Source organism: Diabrotica undecimpunctata, chromosome 4 (genome assembly GCF_040954645.1).
Source record: "Diabrotica undecimpunctata isolate CICGRU chromosome 4, icDiaUnde3, whole genome shotgun sequence".
Classification (NCBI taxonomy): Eukaryota; Metazoa; Arthropoda; class Insecta; order Coleoptera; family Chrysomelidae; genus Diabrotica; species Diabrotica undecimpunctata.
In genome coordinates this window covers 77,438,427-77,459,208 of record NC_092806.1, presented here as the reverse complement: position 1 = coordinate 77,459,208, position 20,782 = coordinate 77,438,427, and the positions used below count along the sequence as shown (strand labels likewise).

The 20,782-nt window shown below is 31.8% G+C and overlaps 1 protein-coding gene across 4 annotated transcripts in view; it reads right to left on the bottom strand.

The window, feature by feature from the left end:
* kuz (zinc-dependent metalloprotease kuz) overlaps positions 1-20,782 on the bottom strand; it is a 250,389-nt gene that overhangs the window by 19,173 nt on the left and 210,434 nt on the right. Inside the window, exon 11 of one of the 4 annotated variants that reach the window (XM_072529798.1) lies at positions 10,726-11,067. The exons of 1 other annotated variant lie outside the window; for it this stretch is intronic. In XM_072529798.1, coding sequence (XP_072385899.1) covers positions 10,967-11,067 — 101 coding nt within the window. In that variant the 3' untranslated portion in view covers positions 10,726-10,966. Of the gene's footprint in view, positions 1-10,725; positions 11,068-20,782 lie in introns of those variants that run through there. 2 more of the 4 variants (XM_072529799.1, XM_072529800.1) reach the window with 2 other exon arrangements.

The window sequence follows — 20,782 nt, the reverse complement described above, 5'->3', positions numbered from 1 at the left end:
GATAATTTTGGATTTAACTAATTTATTGTTTGAACACAGTAATAACAGAAACCACACAATTTTATCAAATTAACCAAATTAATGTTCGAAATGACCTCCTGTGACCTCCATACAATAATACAGTATATTTTCAAAGCCTGTTCGTACGTTTGCAAATACCTGCAGTGTCAATAAAGCATTCTGTCACAATTCTTTGTCGCAACTCTGCCAGATCTGCAGGCGGAGTGGCGTATATTTTTGATTTTAGGTATCCCTACAAAAAAAATCCAAAAAACGGAACATCCTTTATCCTTTTTTAAATGTGTATGGTAAGCAGCTAGGAACACCGAGGAACACCAGGCAGTATACAAGTTTGACGTTTTGATTGTTTATTTAAAAATAGTTCCACTAAAAAATTGATGAATCCCTAGATGAGAGCCTTTTTGTACTATATTATAGTACACATTTTACCTGTCAAACCCGTCTATATAGTTGAGTCAAGTAAAAAACTAACTTAATTGAACTGTAACTCTTCTTGACTGTTCACAAGAAGGGCTGTGTCATTCCCTAAAACGGAGATTGTTTATTTTCGGCCATTTATTGAGATACCTTTTTACCATCCTTGTACATAAAACTATCTGTCACACCATGAAAATATGAGAGAGAATAATTGATAAACGAATACGCGAAAAAACCGAAATATCCGATCAGTTTGGCTTATACAAGGCAGATCAATAACAGATGCAATTTTCATTATAAGGCAGTTGGTGGAAAAATACACTAATAAAGAAAAATGGCTCATATGGTATTCATTGATCTTGAGAAAGCATATCATAGAGTTCCTCGAGAGATTCTGTAGTAAGTACTCAATAAGGAGTTCCCCGTGCATATGTGAAGATTGTGGGAGACATGAATTTTTTTAGATTTAATTTAATACATAAAGCAGTAACTTTTATGCGACCCTGTATTTTTAAAAACAAGCAATACATAAAGTCGCTGTAGGCACTTACCGTTTTTAAACTGCGTCTTATGGAATTTATCTGATAAGTTAGAGAGATTACACGATACGAATCTCGCACAAGATTTCGGCGGAACGCGTTAGTTCATGGGTGCAAAAAGGTACAGTTCTTCCGGTCCACCAGGTATGTTTTTTTTATTTTTTCATAAGTTTTTTTTGTAACAATTTTTAGTGTAAAAGAAACACTAACGTCCCTTTCTCTCTGCTTGATTACAGAAGGAAAAAATACACATCTTTAAATATATAACACTTTTGTTTATCTTCGCTAATATTCCTTCTGGTGGATGAATGAATGCATGGATTTGTGACTGTACGTATTTATTTCATTTCATGGATGTATCAATGGACCATCCAGATAAGTAAATTCTGTTAAGTATTTAATTTGTTGACAATCCTGGCATCAATAAGGGGTTTACAAAGCCGAATGATATTTTTTTATAGGTTTAACCTTACATAATTTTTTTATTACTTCAACATAATGTTAAATAATTATAAATTCATAATTTTTTCTTAAGTTTCAAAAATAATAATTATAAAATAAAATAAAAATAGTAAAATGTTAAATAATTATGAGATTTTAATCTTTTCTTAAGTACTTTATGAAAGTATGTAAAAATTGTTAGTTAGATGCTGGCAGATAAAGAAAAATTTAATTAATTCAAATTTAACTTATACATTATACCTTGATAAAAGTAGGTCAGAAATTATTACTGCAATAAATGTATCGACGCAATTTAGTTGTTTATTTATATTTGATTGAAAATATAATGATAGTATTTTAAAAAATTTGTTATAGAGAATGTCTTAAAAGTTTTATACACATAATTTTCTGTTTATTTATGTTAAATTTATTGTAGGTATAAATATATATTTAATGATTATTATATACATAACGTCTATATTTTTACATCATATATATATATATATATATATATATATATATATATATATATATATATATATATATACAATTTTTTAGAAGCCATACAGAAAAAAACCGGTGGCGCCCTTTTTCGACAATTTGATTATCATTTGTTTCCTTGTTCTGTTCATTTAACATTTCTAGCTTAGCTCTAGTAGCTATTATTCTTTTCTTTTCTTTCTCCCCAATTCTACTTTAGTTTGTGTAATAGTGAAACTGTCTAAACAACCACTCCCACATCTCTTTAGACTCTGAGCAACGTGGTCTCGTTCATTTTCTGTGCCTTAAACGCTTCATCGTTTAATATGCTACAACTTATCTCTTAATGTTGGATCAGATAACAGCGAAACTACAGGGTAACATTCCTGGTACTTAATGAATGCCGATGATGTAGTGTTAATAGAAAATAGTCAAAGTGATTTAAAACAAAATCTGAAACAGTGGAGACAAAGTATTAAGGAAAAATGTTTAAAACTTAGTAGAAAAAAAACAGGGTAATTGGAATTTTCATTTAAAAATGGAGTTACTACAAATATTTTTGGATGGTGAGACGATTGTGAAAAGTTTCAAGTACCTAGAATCGGTATTACGTAATAGGAAAATATGCATGCAATAGAATTAGGGTGGTTGAATGTTCAATGCCGAGACGTTAATCACCTAATACGAAGAATTGCTGATCTGCGGGTTCCTGAGAGAAGTAGGAGGGGAAGACCAAAAAAGACCTGTGAGAAGACGCTTGGGCAGGGCATGTCGGTAAAGGGGATTGATATTAGTATAACCCAAGAAAGAAACCTATGGAAAAATATAATAAGGAAAGCTGACCCCGCGTAGGGACAAAGGTAAAGATAATGATGATGACCTTTACCACCCTCCTCCCTTGTTGACTGTAAGCGAAAAAAGAAAAAAATATACTTTGCAATATTAAAACTAGTTAAATAAATTTCATCCGTATTCTTTGGAATAAGTCTAATAGTTTAATCATAAAAAAACTCCTAGTAGTCTTCTGAAATTCACATGAATATAACATTTCCGCAAGAGATTTTTTAATCGCACGTTTATAAGCAGAATCGGTGAAAAGAAGAGAATTTTTCATAGATTCCGCAGTTTGAATTGCTTATGACTTTACTAGTTTTATAAACTTTTTGGAAAAAGTTTTGTTCTTCACCCGTCATTTATACAAGGCTATATCAACTCACAATAGAAAACAATTCTCTAATAAAATAAATCTCGAACGAGTTTTATAAAAAACATAGATAAGCTTCTATACAAACATCAAAAGTACAAAAAGAAGTTTATCAAACTCATTCGAAGATTTAAAAAAAAACTTACTAAAGATATTCCAATACGCGGAGCTTAAAAACATCTAGACCAGACGGTATCTGTTTTGGGTTGGGCAAATCGTATATTATCCTAGTTTTTGGCTTTAATCGCTTCAAAATATTATTTGAAATGATAATTTCACTAAGCGGACACTTCAAAACGTGGGCTAAATTTTTTATTGAACAATTTGTGAAAAAAATTTATTTTTTCTTCTTTTCGTTATTATATTTTGGTGGCTATGCATTTTAGAAAAAATTTGTGAAGACAAAAAAGTTTTGCAATTAAATTTCCGACACGACAGAATTGATTGCAAATTGAAATATATTATATTAAATTATATTAAAAATATTATTTTTGCAAAATTAGCAAAAACCGGGTCAAAAATTAATGTTTTTTCAATATTCTTTTTCAGGCATTTAGAAATCACATAGAACCTTCAAAATTTACCCAGAAAACCTTTTTAGTATAAAAAAAACACTACACAAAATTTCAGCACAATCGATCAAGCAGTTTTTGCAAATTAGTTTTGCAATCTAAATTTAAGAAAAAAGTTATTAATTTTCAAAATTATGCAGAGCCAACAAAAAAAGTTTTAATACTTGAAAATTATTTTACATATAAAAGGCATTAAAGCTTTCAAACAAAAATTCTAAATTTGAATCATTGCAATCCGTTGAATAGGAGAGCCTAGGACATTTTTTAAACAACTATACAATTTTTAGGTTAATAAACAAAAAGCTTTTCCAATTTTCATTTTTTTTTCTAAACTTGACCGGCATTTATAACAATAGTACGAGGGACGGAGGTCCGTTTTTTTTAAACAAATACACATGTGTGCCTTTTAGTAGATATAAATTTTAACCTTTTCTTTTTTCAACCTGGTTAAAACGTTGATTTAAACTTTAAAAATACAGAAAAATCGACGAGAGGCAGTAGCGGGGATAGCATTTAGCCGCGCTTAAAAATTTCAATTATCTCAGCTTCTAGTGGACCAATTTTGATCATTTTGTTTATCTGGGGTCTTTAACTTTCAAATATAATACTTTTAAAGCGTTTAATTATTTATTTTCCATGTTTTTACGTATAAATGAGGTAAATATAAATTTACCTATCAAAAATTTTCAGTAAGTTTTTTTGTTGGCTCTGCATAGTTTTGTAAATGAATAATTTTTTTTTTAATTTAGATTGCAAAATTATTTTGCAAAAATTAAATTTTGAAGGTTCTATGTAGCTCTTAAATACCTGAAAAAAATTATTGAAAAACATTGATTTTTTACCCTTTTTCAAAGGTTTTTGCAAATTTTGCAATAATAATTATTATTTTTTCAATTTGCAATCAATTTCATCTTACAGGAAATTGAATTGTAAAACTTTTTGTCGTTACAAAATTTTTCTAAAATGCATAGCTGCCGAGATATAAGAACGAAAAAGAGAAAAAATTGAACTTTTGAATTGAATTTTTTTCACAAATTGTTTAATAACAAATTAAGCCCACCTTTTGAAGTGTCCGGTAGTAAAATTATCATTTCTAATATTTTGAAGCGATTAAAGTAAAAAAATAGGATTATATACGATTTTAACAAATGAGGGTGTTAGAACAGATACTGCCTGAACTAATCCCGAAAAAGTAATTTTTTCAAGGTTAGACTACCTTTCTCGAGATAAAAATATCAGCCTTACATTCGAAGGAAGCCAAAACTAATAATTAAAAATTTATTCTAAAAAATCACTTAAAATTTCGAAACACGAAAATTAACGGTGACTACAATTTTAAATGCACCCGTTTTTATTTAAATTTTCAAATATTCAAACAAAGTTTTCACACGCACTTTTCACAAAGTTCGCGCGTGTCTTGGATCACAGAGCACGTTGGCCGAATTTTTAAAATAAACCAGTCTAGTTCACATGATAGGTTTTAACTTATAATGCAGCTTCACTATTCAGAGATTTAAAAAATTACAGTAAATTTTATTAAAAATACAATAAGTCATACTTAAACCTGAATCAATTTAAAAATATTGAAATAGTCGGTTTCATAAACGTTCATTAATCTCCATATATATCTATCAGCTACAATGTAAATACAGGTATTTGGTTGAGTTGATCCAAAACTAATCTTAATAGTTAATAAATATCAATACAAACTAGAAGAACTTAATCTGATAAGTCACATTTTGCACTTACCTCGTATTCGTTTACGCGTACCTCTTCACAACATTGCCTGCTGTATGTACGTTCTATGCAACTTAGCTCGTTTTATTTACGGCGCTTTTCATGATGCCACTTTTGATGTTCTGTTGTATTCAGTTCTTGGCAAGTTGCCCCTTTTTATTTACGGTGCATTTAAAAAGTACCCATTTTCGTATGTTGTTGTATTTAATATCGTATACAACATTGCCTGTCTCTTCTATGTCGTGAATCTTTTTCCGCGATATTGCATTTAAATTGCATGCATCAACATGCACTTTCTGTGCCTTGTGGTATACAGTGCTACCTTCAATACACTTACTTTTTCTTTGATGTGCCTTTTTTAGGGCATTGTTTCATAAAACACTGTATGCGAGACGTTCTTTGCGAGCGTTTCCTTTCTATATATGTCGTCTTAAAAATGTGTTTTCTGTGCGTTTTTGAGGCATCAAGAGGCAAAAACGGTACTAATGCCGTTTAACTCATAAAATATTTTAACGTACTTGTAATCCTTAAAATGCAGCAAAGTACATCAGGAAAAAAAATGACCCTGTTAGGGACTGATTTTTTTTTTAGTTATTATAGGCCTATCTAAAGAAAACCTATATGTTTTCAATTTTTTGTTTACCATTAAAAAGCTTAATATTCGAGGTAAAATTACAAAATTAATTTCTTGCTTGGAAAACTGCAAAATAAGCCATAATCGTTAATTGGTTATAACTATATAACTATTGTAAAAATCAACCTAGATCTTTGTTATTGCACAAAAAGTTGAGTATAATGACCCTTAATATATCGTTAATTAATTAGCTTAAATTCTATTTGTTAATCCCTGAGACATTTTATGCAATAATATAAGCCAGAAAATAAAAAAGATACGGTAATTATATGCATACCAAATAAAAGTTAAAATTATTTAAAAAGTTAAACTATTAATATGTATCAAAAAAGGGTTAAAAAAATCATTTTTATAACCAAAAATTGTGTTGCAGAATTACTGTTATTTTATAAAAAAAAACAAAGATATTCTAGAATGATTAGGCAAAAAGTAGGGATAATATTAAACTTAGCATTGTCTGTAAGTGTTACAAATAAAGTTGAAATGAAGGTTGTTGAACCATGTTAAGGAGGGACTAAAAATTCAAGCGTTCTTAAAAGTTTATGAACTGTAAAATACTGGAAGTTTCTTTATCTTCGGTTCTAGATGATAGATTTTGATCTTTTTTTAATAATCCGTATATAATTTTTGCGTACATTACAAATAGTAATGTTAAAAAGTTGAAAAAATATATTTTTTCCAAAAAAATCTAATTTTTTATTCTATTCTAATTACTTTAAGTCTTTATCCTTAAAATGAAATTACTTACTTTTTTTAATTATTATAAACAAATTAGCAGGGAATTAAAATTCCTACATTTTATTTAATCGTCCCAGAATAATCTTCTATTTCTTTCAAATCTCTGTGAAAATTATCAGCTTTTTGAATATGAAAAAAGATGTTATCTACGAGAGCAATAGTTTAAAAGTTATTCTATTTGTTTATAAATCAAAAGTAACAGTAATTTTGCTGAAGGGTTTTGTGTTATAAAAAAAACTTTTTTTTCATTTTTCTATAATACGTTAATAGCTTAACTCTTAGACTTTCATTTGGTATGCGTAGAATTACCGCATCTTCATTATTTTTTACTAATGTTATTGCAAAAAAGGTCACTGGGCAAAACAACAAATTAATTTTACAACTTTTTGCAATCGCCATTTTAAAGCTTGTTATGTTTTAACAGATAAATTTCGTAATTTTACCTCAAATATTAAAGTTTTTAATGGTAAGCCAAAAAATCGAAAAAATTGCATTTATTACACTAAATTGTTAATAATTAAAAAAGATGCAGAAATATCTGCAGAAAACGTATGGGCTTTCTTTATATAGGCCTATAATAACTAACAAAAAGTTTAGTACAGAGAAAAAAAACTTATTTCTTCGAGCTATAGCAACAAAGAATTATTACAGATTTTTAAAGTATAGTAGTTTAAGGTATGTAAGTGTCTTTCTGATACACGCTGACAGTTAACTCGTTAATAGTAATAATACATTAATAATTATTAATACTTAATAAACTAAGGTGGTGAGCGTTTTTGAAACCGGCTGTTATAATACAATAAGTGTATAGATAGGAATAGTTGCAATATTGAACTATAGCCTCAAGAGTCTTGGGAACATGAGACAAACGTTATTTACTATGACTTGTTTAAAAACTACAAAAAGCATGTTGAATTATATTGCCTGTCAGCTTAATCGAATCAAAACCCGTTTTGGACAAGAAATGTGGTTAAATTATTTTATCTATATACACTCGCGATCATAAAATCCGGGTCACCTTGAAAATTTCAAGTTTCTTGAATATTTTTGCATCTGGTGCAGTAATAACGTTTTTTTAGGCTAATGTATTTTTTTTAGGCTAATGTATTTTTATTTGTCATCAATGTTTGTTTTGAAAGAAAGAAAAAACGGTTTTTTTATTGTTTTTATTGAAAAAGCAGAAAACAAACCAAATTGTTGAAACAGACATATGAAAGAAAAAATGACAAATACAGAACGTGGTAAAATATGGGTGGAATTTCAATGACTAATGTCGTGTATTGCCTCCCCTTGCTCTAATAACCTCTTGCAGACGACGGGCCATATTCTCAATTTTTCTCCGAATTACATGTTGTGGTATGTTATTCCACTCTCTCACTAGCAGATCCTTAAGCTCCTGTGCGTTGTTAGTAGGAGGTGTATGGGTTTGAATACGTTTTTTCAAATCGTCCCAGAGATGTTTGATGGGATTCAGATCCGGAGATCTAGCTAGCCAGGGTAACCTCGTAATTCCAACCTTGTCCAAGTATTGCATACTGATCCTGGCAACCTGCAGTCGCACGTTGTCCTGCATAAAAACTGCGCCTTCTCCAAGCCCTGTCATGGTGGGCATAACATGTTCTTCCAGAATCTCCGTAATGTACTTTCGTGCAGTTAAGGACCCATTTTCGATGAAGGGTAATTCTGTGCGGAAGTCGGAAGATACACCTCCCCAAGCCATGACCGAGCCTCCACCAAATGGCATTCTTGGAGCAATGCAAGCTTGTGAAAATCGTTCACTGGTTCTCCTCCAAACTCTTACACGTCCATTGGATCCAGTTAGGGTGAAACGGGATTCATCTGAAAATAACACTTTGCTCCAATCATTAATTCCCCAATGCGCGTATTGTCTGTTGCAACGCTAACATTGCAATTTCGTAAAGCCTGAAACACAAGGAAATGGTCATCTCGTGCCGTGGTCGTTATTCTTCGTCCAGAGCCAGGTCGTCTGGTTAGCAAACTCATCTTCTGAAAGCGTTGAAGCACTCGTTGAACCGTAGAAAGGCTTACGCCAACAGCTCTTGCGACTTGCCGTTGAGTGTGACCGTCTTCCACAAACGCAACAATGCGTGTCGTTTCAACAACAGTCAAGGCATTTTTGGCAAAAAATAAACAATAATAAACACTAATGGTGGCAATAATAAACGTTTGTTTGTTGCGTTTGAACAGAAAGTCGAAGCACAAATGAGACATTTAAAACAAGCGGCAGTTACAGGTACCGTTCATTTTGGGAAGCGTATAGTTTTCCGCGAAATCGGCATCATTGGAATTCTTTATTACAAAGAAAACCGCTAAGCCGACAACAATTCTCAGAAACATGCATTAGTTTGTATTTGTGTGTTATTATTTACGATAAAGCTCGTTAAAAATGAAATAACGGCGATTTTCAAAGTGACCCGGGTTTTATGATAGCGAGTGTATATTTTTTTGTTGTAGTTTTACTTTTATTTTTACTTTTAATATTTGTATACAAATAAATTTTTAATAAAACTACATTCTAGTACCTTATTTCAAATATAAATGCAGTATTAAGTACAAGCGAATATTGTTGTTAGGTTATGTTTTGACAGCAATACCAATCTCTCTTTTTCTTAGTAATTACAGCGATATTGTATCGTAACTACAAAGGTCTGCTAAAAAAAATAAAACACTTCGGTTAATGACTTAAATTGAAATTTATTAAAAAAAGTCTTTAAATTTATAATAAACTGTCATTTTTGTCATTACCAATAGAATTGTGTTTAAGAACTACTGAAGTATCTAATGAATTAATTGTAGAGTAAATGTCAAAATAAAAAATGTGAATCTGGTGACTTTTCAGCAACTTTTTTGGGGGTAAACCCAAGTTTTTAAACATTTTTTTATAGATTTTAAACAAGACAGACAAATGTATTAAATACCACATAGAATAATACACCACACCCACTTCCATTGTTATCTACAATAAACTTTATCTAATCCGCACCCAATGATCCGGCTTAGTTGTCCGACACAACTTTAAGGTGTTAAGGTCAAATGCGAAAAGAGCACTTCAAATAAAAAATTAAACATTTCCCCATAAGAGATGTTGACTTTACCAGTTTTATTTACTGTTCTGCACAATATGTAACTAACACGATAAGAACATGATAGCGTGAGTTACCAATGGCCAGTATTTATAGATTTTTTTAATTTACGGGGGACTTGAGAAGTCCCCCATAAGGCAAAAAGCTTGGTTAATCAATAAACTTAATACTTATATAACATAGTATACTTATTAAACTAAAACTAGTGCTTCTAAATGTATGATAATGAAAAAAAAATCCAGAACTGGTTTTAAAGATTTTGATGTGTATATATGTTGTTTATTGTTGATTATTAAACATGTTTAAATCCCGGGGGTGCCGGATTAAAGAAAGTTTAGTGTAATTGAATAGGAATGATGTTATTATTTTTATTATTATAATATGAATGATGAAATATAATTAAATTCCCTCTCTCCCAAAAAAGTTAATAATCAACACGCCCTGTGCAGTTTTCATAAAAAGTAAACCAAAATGTATATATGCAACTATAATTATAATGCTATAAAATTTCTGTGTTACTGAAAAAATTGTATCTTAATTTTTTAAATTTTTGTAGCGGCATTATAATTAGAAAATATTAGTAAATACTGTATCGTCCATAAAACTAAACATTTATATATAAATATAATGAAAAATTTCATTTTGCGTCACATACTAAAAGTAATAAAGATGGTACGCTATGGCAGTATCTCCCACTACTTATCGCTTTGTTACTGCGCACTCGAAGGTCAGATACAAAAATAAATTTATATATATATATATATATATATATATATATATATATATATATATATATATATATATATATATATATATATATATATATATATTGTCAAAATCAATCTTTACTGTAATTTGTTAAAACCCTGATCAGAGCTGCCTTTTAAAAAATGACGATAATATATATGTATATGTTTAACCTAAACAGTAGAGCCGGCGTCACTCTCTTCCGTTTTGTCCACGTTCGTTCTGCCTACTTGATGAACGAGCAAAAACGACGAAGACACATTAACTAAAGGAGTGCCAGGATAGTCAGGAGGCGGAGAGCCCTGCTGTTGTGGCTGGCCACCCTCACTTTGTCAGACTTTGTTTCTCATCTCGTAAGCTCCTGCGTATAATTCCGGATGATTCTGACGACTGTAGTTCGGGGCGGGCGGTGCTGTTGCTACTGGAGAATATGCTATTGTATTATAAGAGAACGATGAGAAGTTAATTCTGGTGTGTTAGTGTTGAAGTGTCAAGTTCTAAATTTAATGGTTAGTGTGTGCATAATGATAATTTGCATAAAGTGAAGTGATAACATTGGTACCTGAGGTACTGCTCTGCATTTAGAAATCTAAAAATGCCTATATAATTTGACAATAATCTAGCCTTCGATGGATGGCGTTCACATGGATGCTCTACACAGTCTGGGCTTATACATAATATCATATGTCAAAAACTGACATTATGTCGGATTTATGACATACATTCTCATCTAGGGATTCATCAATTTTTTAATAAAAATATTTTTAAATAAACAATCAAAACGCATTATTTTGCTCATAACTAAAAAACTTGTTTATTTAGAGATTTGACGTCAACAGACAACTTTTTCAGAAAAAAAGATACACAAAATGAGATATGCTAAATTAAAATAGTTATTGCAAAGTTATTGGAAAATGAACAATAAAATCGCTGTTTTTGAATATTGTTTAATAACTTTTTTATTATTTATTAAAATTTGTTTAAATGTACCTGAGTAGTTTTTTTGAAAAATAAGCTAATTTTTAAGTTCGGTCTAGATATTTTTACTAAATGTATCTGAATAATCCGGAGCTTATTTTCTTTGTTAAGACGTATATGACTAGTCTATGGAAAAAAAGTTTAAAAAAATTTCATTTATGCACACAATAAGATTTAATAATAAATAGCACTTTTAAAGCCTATAAACATTTACAATAATTCCGTAAAATTAGGTTTTACGGAAACGGCTAAAAATATTCGGAAAGCTGGTTAAAAACACAACTTTTAGAAAAAAAAAAGAGGTCCTACGACCTTTAGGAGTCCCTTTTTTTAATGACTGTTACGTTAATTAACAACATTATTGGCTGAAATTATCCAATCTTTTATGACAAATCATTTTAACAAAACTTTCAGCAAACAAAATTATTGAAAAATATTTAAACAGGAGTTTTGTAAACAAAAAGTACTTTTATTTCCGACTAGAGTAAGAGGAGGGCGGATAGCCGAATGAAAAGGCCAGCTGCGTTCTTCAAAAAACTCAATACAGTTTCAAGATAGAGCGCCCTTGTTTGCTCTTTTTTTTTAAACTGGGGTACAACGTTAAAATAATAACATTTATTTAACAAAATAAAACAATAAACAATTCGTTTATTGTAAGGAGAAGTTTATTTTAACAATGTTTAATGAACAATTTTTTTAGTTTCTATGCGGAGAAAAATATGCTTAATGTTAGGTAAATAAGGCTATTTTACTCTAAACTTAAATGCTAATATAAATTGATTAAACAAGTCTTTTTAACTAAAACAAGTGCATGATCAGTAACGAGTGTTCCTTTCTCTAGCTCCTATTACTGCTTGCATCCTTCTCGGCATGCTGGCAGGTAAATTTTATACATATTCTTGGGGAACTGCATTCCATTTATCCTTTGCAGCAAGCCGAAGCTGTTCTATCGTATTTGGAACGGGATTTAGTTGTCGTATGCGGCGTTTTAGCTGATCCTACATAATTATGCTCTATTGATAAAGCATATACCGCCGACGATTTGATAAGGGTCAAGTGCGAAACAAGATTTACAGGTCACTAAATGCGTTCAATGTCTACTCTTATGATTTCATTCTTGTTTCGACTTGATATCTATAATTTTATTAATTCTTAAACGTTTTGCTTAATTATACAATAAACAAATTGTTACTGAATATTCTACCTTTTTTTAACATTGTTGTTAAAGTCTTAACATGTCACCATAATCCCTCCTTATTTTGTTACAATTATTAATAAAACACGAAAATATATTCTATTTATTTTTGGTATATCTCAGCTCAAATAAATCGAGTTTTTTGTCTCGTTCGTTTTCCGTTAAAACTCCGCTAAAAGAGGTTGTTCCTTTTGGTGTCCAAACACACTTCGATATTATTTTACCGCCAATTCTCCTCTTCTCAATATAAACAATTATCATTTTTATGAAAGGCCCGTATACCGTAGGCCCTAGATATAGCAGACTACCCTGCTATACTCCCAAAGCCGCGAAGCGGTATGAAACGGGAGACTATTATTATTATCATTTTTATGACCACAACTGGCCATGAACGTTTTTTCCTTGTACCAACCGCTTCGCTAATTCGTTACAAAAAACAAGTTTTTTGTCTACCTAGGACTGGGCCAACAACGTTTACTTGTTCTCGAAACTCGTAAAACGACAATACAATCTTTTAGTTTTATTCTTTTATTATTATGCAATTTCTTCGTAAATGTATACAAAAAGAGGCTTATGAGAACCCACCATTTGAAACGTTAAAATTCGTTACAAACCGTTGAAAAATTGGCGGTTTCTGTTCATATAAAAGGTTGATTTAAAGCGGCATTCAGAGACTTCGTCCTCGATCCTCAAGTGGGATAGTCATACCAGACTCCACTCTCAGACTTCGTTACCGATCCTCGTGACGGACACTAGTTACACCCAAGACTTCTCTCTCGGTTCTTACTCGCACCAGACTTCGTTCTCGTACCTGAAAGTAGCTACATCTCAAGATTTGTGTAAAAATACACGTGCTCTACGTAAACTTTCTGTACATAACAGAAAAGTAAATAGTTTAGTTTTAATTAAATACTTTTGTAAATAACTATCATTTGTAACAGTGCAACCAAAAATAAAGTGGCCTTAAATTCATCAAGCATTATTATTACAATTTCGACTTAGAAAATTGTTTCGACGAAGGATTATTTAATCCTAGTCTACATGCCAGTTCCAACGTCTGGCCCGCTACTTGTGCTGTAGAAGGGAGACAATTCACAACAATTGTACTTTATTGCATTATTTCTTTGTAAATCCTGCTTGTTTTTTTATTAATCAATATTTAAAATGTCTAATGATGAATTTGATTCTGAACTTATAAAGCTTCATATCACTCGTAGAAATTATAAATCTCAGATAACAAAATTTAAAAACTTCACAAAGAAAAAACAAAAGCAAGTCCTAATTTTTAAGACACCACTAATGATATAATAAATGAGAACGAACGTCTAGAGTTCGAAAACAGTTATTTTAATATCGCTTCTGAGTGTCAAACAATCCTAATTGACTCAAATGATAAACATTTAAACAATGCATCACTCTCGAGCAGCAATTCTAATGTTTCAAATGCAGCAATAGAAACACAACACGTTAAAATACCATCTATATCTTTGCCATCCTTTGATGGAAATTTTGAGCAATGGCTATTTAAAAGATACCTTTGAATCACTTATATATAATAAAATATTCAATTCTGGTGGCTTTTCACTCCGTAAATTCATGTGCAATGTAGCGCAAGTACTTTTTGAACAATGTGAAGATGCTAATGTCACATTAAACTTCGGTGAGGACTGCAATAATAAAACTTTAGGTCTCCTTTGGAACTCTCACTCTGATACGTAAAAATATTAAACAAAAACTCTTCATAATTCATGTACAACTAAACGAAAAATCCTATCTTGTGTCTCTCAAATATTCTACCCGCTAGGATTAGTTGAACCTATAGTAATCATAGCCAAATGCATTACTTAGTGGCAACACAAACTTAATTGGGATGAATCAATCCCACAAGATCTATATACTACTTGGATTAAATATCATAATCAACTTCAAGACTTCATCATCATCATTGGTGCTACAGCCCTATAAAAGAGCCTCGACCTTCGCAAGTCTATTACGCCAATCAGTCCTATCCATTTCCAACTGTTGACAGTTTGCTGCGCCTATTTTTCTACCATCCTCATCTACACAATCTCTCCATCTGAGTTTTGGCCTACCCCTACTTCTACTTCCCACAGATTGTGACATAAGGATTCTTCTAGGAGGGTTTTTCTGCTGTTCTTGCCAGATGTCCTGCCCATCTTAGTCTTCCTATTTTTATAAGGGATACTACGTCTTTACCACCAAATATATGTTTATATCTGTTATATATCTCGTAGTTGTACCTCCTTCTCCAAACACCATTTTCACAGATGCCACCGAATATTCTTCTCAGGATCCTTCGTTCAAATATAAGCAGGAGGTTTTCATCTGCCTTGGAAATGGTCCATGTCTCCGACCCATATCGTTAGCTCAGAATTATACTGTTGTATGTGCAGTAAACTAAGTTTTGAGAAAAATGAAAAACAAAAAATGCTTCACTGTAACGGAGAAACGGGTACACCTAGTTTTGTATCGCTTTAAAGTTTGCTAATATAGATGTATTTATTTACATTTAGAAGACAAAGAATATGAAAAACAATGTTTTTCTCGAAATTTTTGTAAAACAAAAAAACACATACAACTATGTAGTTTCATTTTTTTTATTTAATATACTAACATACAACTTTGTGATGAAAATAATTGTGAAATATATGGTTATAACTTTACAGAAAAAGATAAAAAAACGTGTTTATATAGTTATGTTTACGTGGTATACACACCATACATTATTACATATTGTTTTTGGGGAGTATAGATGTATAATAAGCTTTATCCACTTCTGGCATCCACTTAAACATACTTTTGATGGCCTGAACTTTGTTTTGAGGAAGTAATCTTGTGACTAATGAACGAGTTGGTTCCTTGATAAATTCTTTCTTTTCGCAGTTAGTTCTAGTAGGTCGAAAATTGCGGATGGATACTTTCTTCCAGTCACTATGTGCGTGACTCACTTTATATCCCATTTCAAATATGGATTGTGAAAATTGTAATGCAACTACTTGAGTAAATGGTATAATCTTGTAGTTATATTGAAGAGCATACGATTTGAAGTCCTTAAAATCGTTTTCTTTCAATTGCATTATCTTGTAAGGCTTTCTAGAACTCACCTTTAACAGCAACCGTAAAAGAGATAACGGAGAATAATACTCTGCTTTTTTTAAAACTCTCTCTATGCAGCTGTGAACTGCATCGATCTCTTGATTGCACGAATGACCTGGAGATGAAAACTTCATTATTATGGATTCGATGTTTGAATTCTTTTTTAGAAAGGACGCAATCGCTGCAGACATCAGGGAATTTTTGTTTTGTGGTACACAACTATCACTCCACAATACTATGGTTTTCATATTGGGATGATCTCTAAAAACAGCTTCTAGAATTTTGATCAATGCACTTGCTATATCGTTGCCACTTCTACCCATAAGAGCTTCACTTCACAAGGCACAGTACACTTGTTTCGTTTTGGATAATATTGCAGTTAAATTGTAAACATTTAACTTACTTTTATAATAAAAGTTACTTACTTCAGCATGAGGACAGCTCAAGACATTTTGTAAGTCAAACACCAAAAAATTATTGTGAGTTTCTCTATCTTTCGTTTTTTCTTCACGAGCCGCATTCTTTGCTTGTATGTGCTGATCATACACTGTTGATTGTTCAGCCTCCAATAATATACCTTCCTTATGTTTTAGTTTGATCTCTTCACATAGATCACAACGATCTTTCTTAGGTACATGAAAATAAATATTGTAGTCATTGCAAACTAGTTGCCGATAAAAAGACTCTTTTACTGGTTGTTTATTGGATTCATTACAAAGTTCGGAGTAAAGATTATACATTTTTTTAATACTCAAAGATGACTGTAAGTACCGTCGTTGTGTATTAGCTCTACAGTAGTGAGATTCTACTGCAGGGAATGATTCTATGTGTTTCTTAACAAAATTGACATCTTCTTCAGGTATCTTATATTTTATGTGTTTTCCTTGGGCAGGTATATCAGGTGTGTTTGAAATAATGTCCTTTTTCAAATGAGCTGTGTATACAGGGGTTTGACTGATTGATAAGGTGCTCAAATAAAAGGTTTTACAGACCTGAATTTCTCGACTGCCTATTTGAAAGTAATAATTAAATGTCTGTTTTCTTCTGCTGTTTTGATCATTTTTATTTTTTCTATGTCGTTCTACAATGAATTTTTTTGAGGTTGCTAATAGAAATAATCTCTTTGCATGTTCTGTTAAAGTGTAAAAACGCTGAAAAATCTGTCCCCTTTCATCTTCTGTAATAAGTTGTTGGCATTTATACAAACACTTAGATGTACAGTCTTTTATTGTTTTTATTTTTTTGGCTGGAACAACTTTTCTTCTAACAGATATGTATTCTTTTCCTGCGTCATGTGCCGCTTTTCTGATACTACTTTTCCAAGTACTTGGGTTCTTCTGTCTTTTGCGAGTTGGTGTTTTGGATAACTCGATTTGAGTAGTCACACCTTCGGTTCTATTTGCAACTGCAGCAACAATGGGTTTTTCAGCATCGCTATTAGAATCGCTAGAGTCTTCTCCACAAACAATTGGTACATATTCCCTGTCCCTATCTGAATCATAACCATGGCAATCTATGAAGTCTTCACATCCAAGAGACATGTCAGTTTCTTTATTTTCATCGTCAGTAGGGTATATATTATCTATAGTTTCAGTGAAATCCTGTACTTTTCTTTTTCGAACTGTGCTAAAATAATTAAATTTGTTTGAAAATTTCGTTACCATATAAAATAAATAAAGAAAAACTTACTCTAAATCTTTTAAGTTTTCATTTTTAGAATCTGAATTCGCATTAGCTAATTTGCAATCCATTACAAATAAAATAAGAGTGAACCTAAAAGTCACAAAAGTTAGCAAAACATTTTTCTGAAAAGATAAAAACTAACCTCACTTTTTTATTTTTGGTATTTCAAGTTTCAATTACTCCTTATTTTAGAAATATAAATTAATTTAATTATTCAGAATCCCTATCCACACACAATTTAATCGATTATTCACAAAAAGTACACACAAGTTTATAGTTTCCCGTTATTTCAATTGTTCATACATCTATCTGTCATAACAAACTACTATTGTAACAAAGTTGTATGTGCGTAATACTCAGCTGCTTGAAATGCAAACGTAAAATAACAAAGTTGTATGTGACACATACAACTAAGTTACTCTAAATCAAACAGTTTTATAGAGTTGCCGAGGTGTAGCTGATACATACAACTATGTAACTTTAATAATTAAAATTCATCCGAATAGAATTATGTATTTCTGGTTGCCAAACTCACAGGATGTGATATAGAATACTAAAATTCTCGGGAAGCAAAGTCTAAGACACATACGACTTAGTAATTCCATAAAACCGATTTTGCAAAAAATGTTACATACAACAGTATAATTCTGAACTAAAGATATGTCAACACTGGTTGTATAAGGGTTTTGTATACGGTTATTTTTGTTTTTTGGCTTAAGTTTCTGCTTCTCATATGTCTACGCAGTCCAAAATAGCATTTGTTTGCTAGGATTATTCTTCGCTTGATTTCTTCCGTCATGACGTTCTCCTTGGTAATCAGGGAGCCTAAGTATGTGAATTTGTCCACCACTTCAAAGGTAGAGTTATCAACCGTGAAGTGGTGGCCGATGTTTCTGGCTCTATTGTTGGGTGTTGATGCCATTATCTTAGTTTTCTCATTTACTTGCAGGCCCATATTTTTTGAGGCGTTTGGCAAGGTGGTATACATTTCTTCTAGCTTGCGTGTTGTGCGGGCAACTAGGTCATCATCTGCACATGCCAAAGTTTGGGATGATTTATTAAAAACGTTTCCTGTGTTGTCTATTTGGGCATCCCTGACCGCCTTTTCCAGAGCTATGTTGAAAAGGAGACACGCCAGCGCATCTCCCTGTCGCAGCCCAACATACGTTTCAAATGCCTGTGATTGTTCGCCCTGTATTTTGACTTTGCAAAAAACTTTACGCATTGTAGCCTTAACCAATCTTATCAGTTTATCGGGGATGTGGAATTCATCCATGGCTTCATACAATTTATTTCTTAGGACACTATCATAGGCAGATTTAAAATCTGCGAAAATATGGTATATGTCGATATTTTTAATTCATTGGTTTTTTCCAGTATTTGCCTTAGCACAAAGATCTGGTCTGTTGTTGATCGACCAGGCCTAAAACTACTTTGATATTTGCCAAGAAGCTCCTCTGAATATGCACTCAGGCGACCATATAAAATACTCAAAAATATTTTGTATGCTGTATTAAGGAGGGTTATTCCTCTATAGTTTCTACATTCCAATTGATCACCCTTTTTGTGTAGCTGGCAAACTTTCCCAATACACCACTCTTCCGGGATTTGTTCCTCATTCCAGGCTCTCAGTATGATTTTATATATGTGATTAGTCAGAGTAGCACCTCCACATTTAATAAGTTTCGCGGGTATACCATCATTTTCTGGAGATTTATTATTTTTTAGGTGTTTTATTGTATCCCGTACTTCTTGAATTTATGGAGACTCCAATGGTGTATTGTATTGTTGCTTGCTCCTGGGGGTGGTTGATTTGAATCTTCTACTTCGATAGTAAGTAGTTCTTAATAGTGTTCCACCCACCTTTTCAATACTTCTTCTTTTGTATTGAGTATATGCCCCTCCTTATCCTTACATAGTCCGATCCTTGTTTAAATTCTTTTCTTGCTTTATTTAGATTTTTATAGAATTTTCTTGTTTGATTTTCCTTTTTTAATGCCTCAAGTTATTCCAATATTCTATTTTCATAAGTTCGCTTTTTTCTCTGATGGATGTACTTCTCTTCTCTTCTGAGATCTTTATATTTTTTGTTCTTTTTCTCGGGTTCTTGTTTGCTGCATCAGTTTATATTCATTATTCTTTCTTTTTGTAATGTCCTCGCACTCAGCATCGAACCACTAATTGCGTGGTGGTGGTCTTTGCGGCCCTAGAATGTTATTTGCTGCGTCTTTAATATAATTTTTACACATTTCTCATTGTTCACTAATTGATAGATTCTCTTTAGTTATGTATTTAGTTTTGATATAGTTTTGAAACCTTTCTAGCGTTTGCGGGTTTTTGAGGAGTTCAATATTAAGGCGCCTTGTTTTAGTACTTCCCTCCTTCTTCGCATTTGAGATTCTAGCCCGAATTCTTGTGCCAACTAGAATATGATCTGAATCAATATTGGCGCCTCGATAGGTGCGGACATCCATAAGGTTGGAGAAGTGTCTAAGTGTCTAAGAACTTCAAGACTTAAATACATTAAAAATCCCGAGACTGTTCTACCTAACAACCCACTTGTATTAGAAATCCATGGCTTCTCTGACTCCAGCGAAATAGCATATGATGCTTGTATATAGATTCCATCCTTAGATTCACAAGGTACTTATCCCTGCCGCTTACTTTGCTCTAAGACAAGAGTAGCTCCTCTCAAAACAATTACAATTCCCAGGCTCGAATTATGCGTAGCCTTATTGCTGGCAGAGTTGGTTCAAAAGATCACCCCCTGATGTAATTCTTATCCCAGATCAAGTCCATTTATACTCAATGGAAAATATTTGTCGCTAACAGAGTGACACAAATTCAATCATTAACAAATTCAGACTCTTGGAGATAGGTTAGGATAATATAGGATAATACCCATGAAAACCCAGCTGAGTTGCTCTCTCGGAGTCTTAGCCCTATGTCTTTAATTGATAATTATCTATGGTGGAATGTTTCTAAATGGCTGCTGTGTCCTAAAGAACAATTATTATTTCAAATATTATAGCTAATCCTGATCTAATTGAGAGACGCAAAGAAAAACGAATATCTTTCTAATCTACATTTACCGAAGGACTGGATCTTATTAACAGATTTTCTAGTATTATAATAAGCTTCAAAGAATCACTGTTTATTGTTACCGATTTTTTTA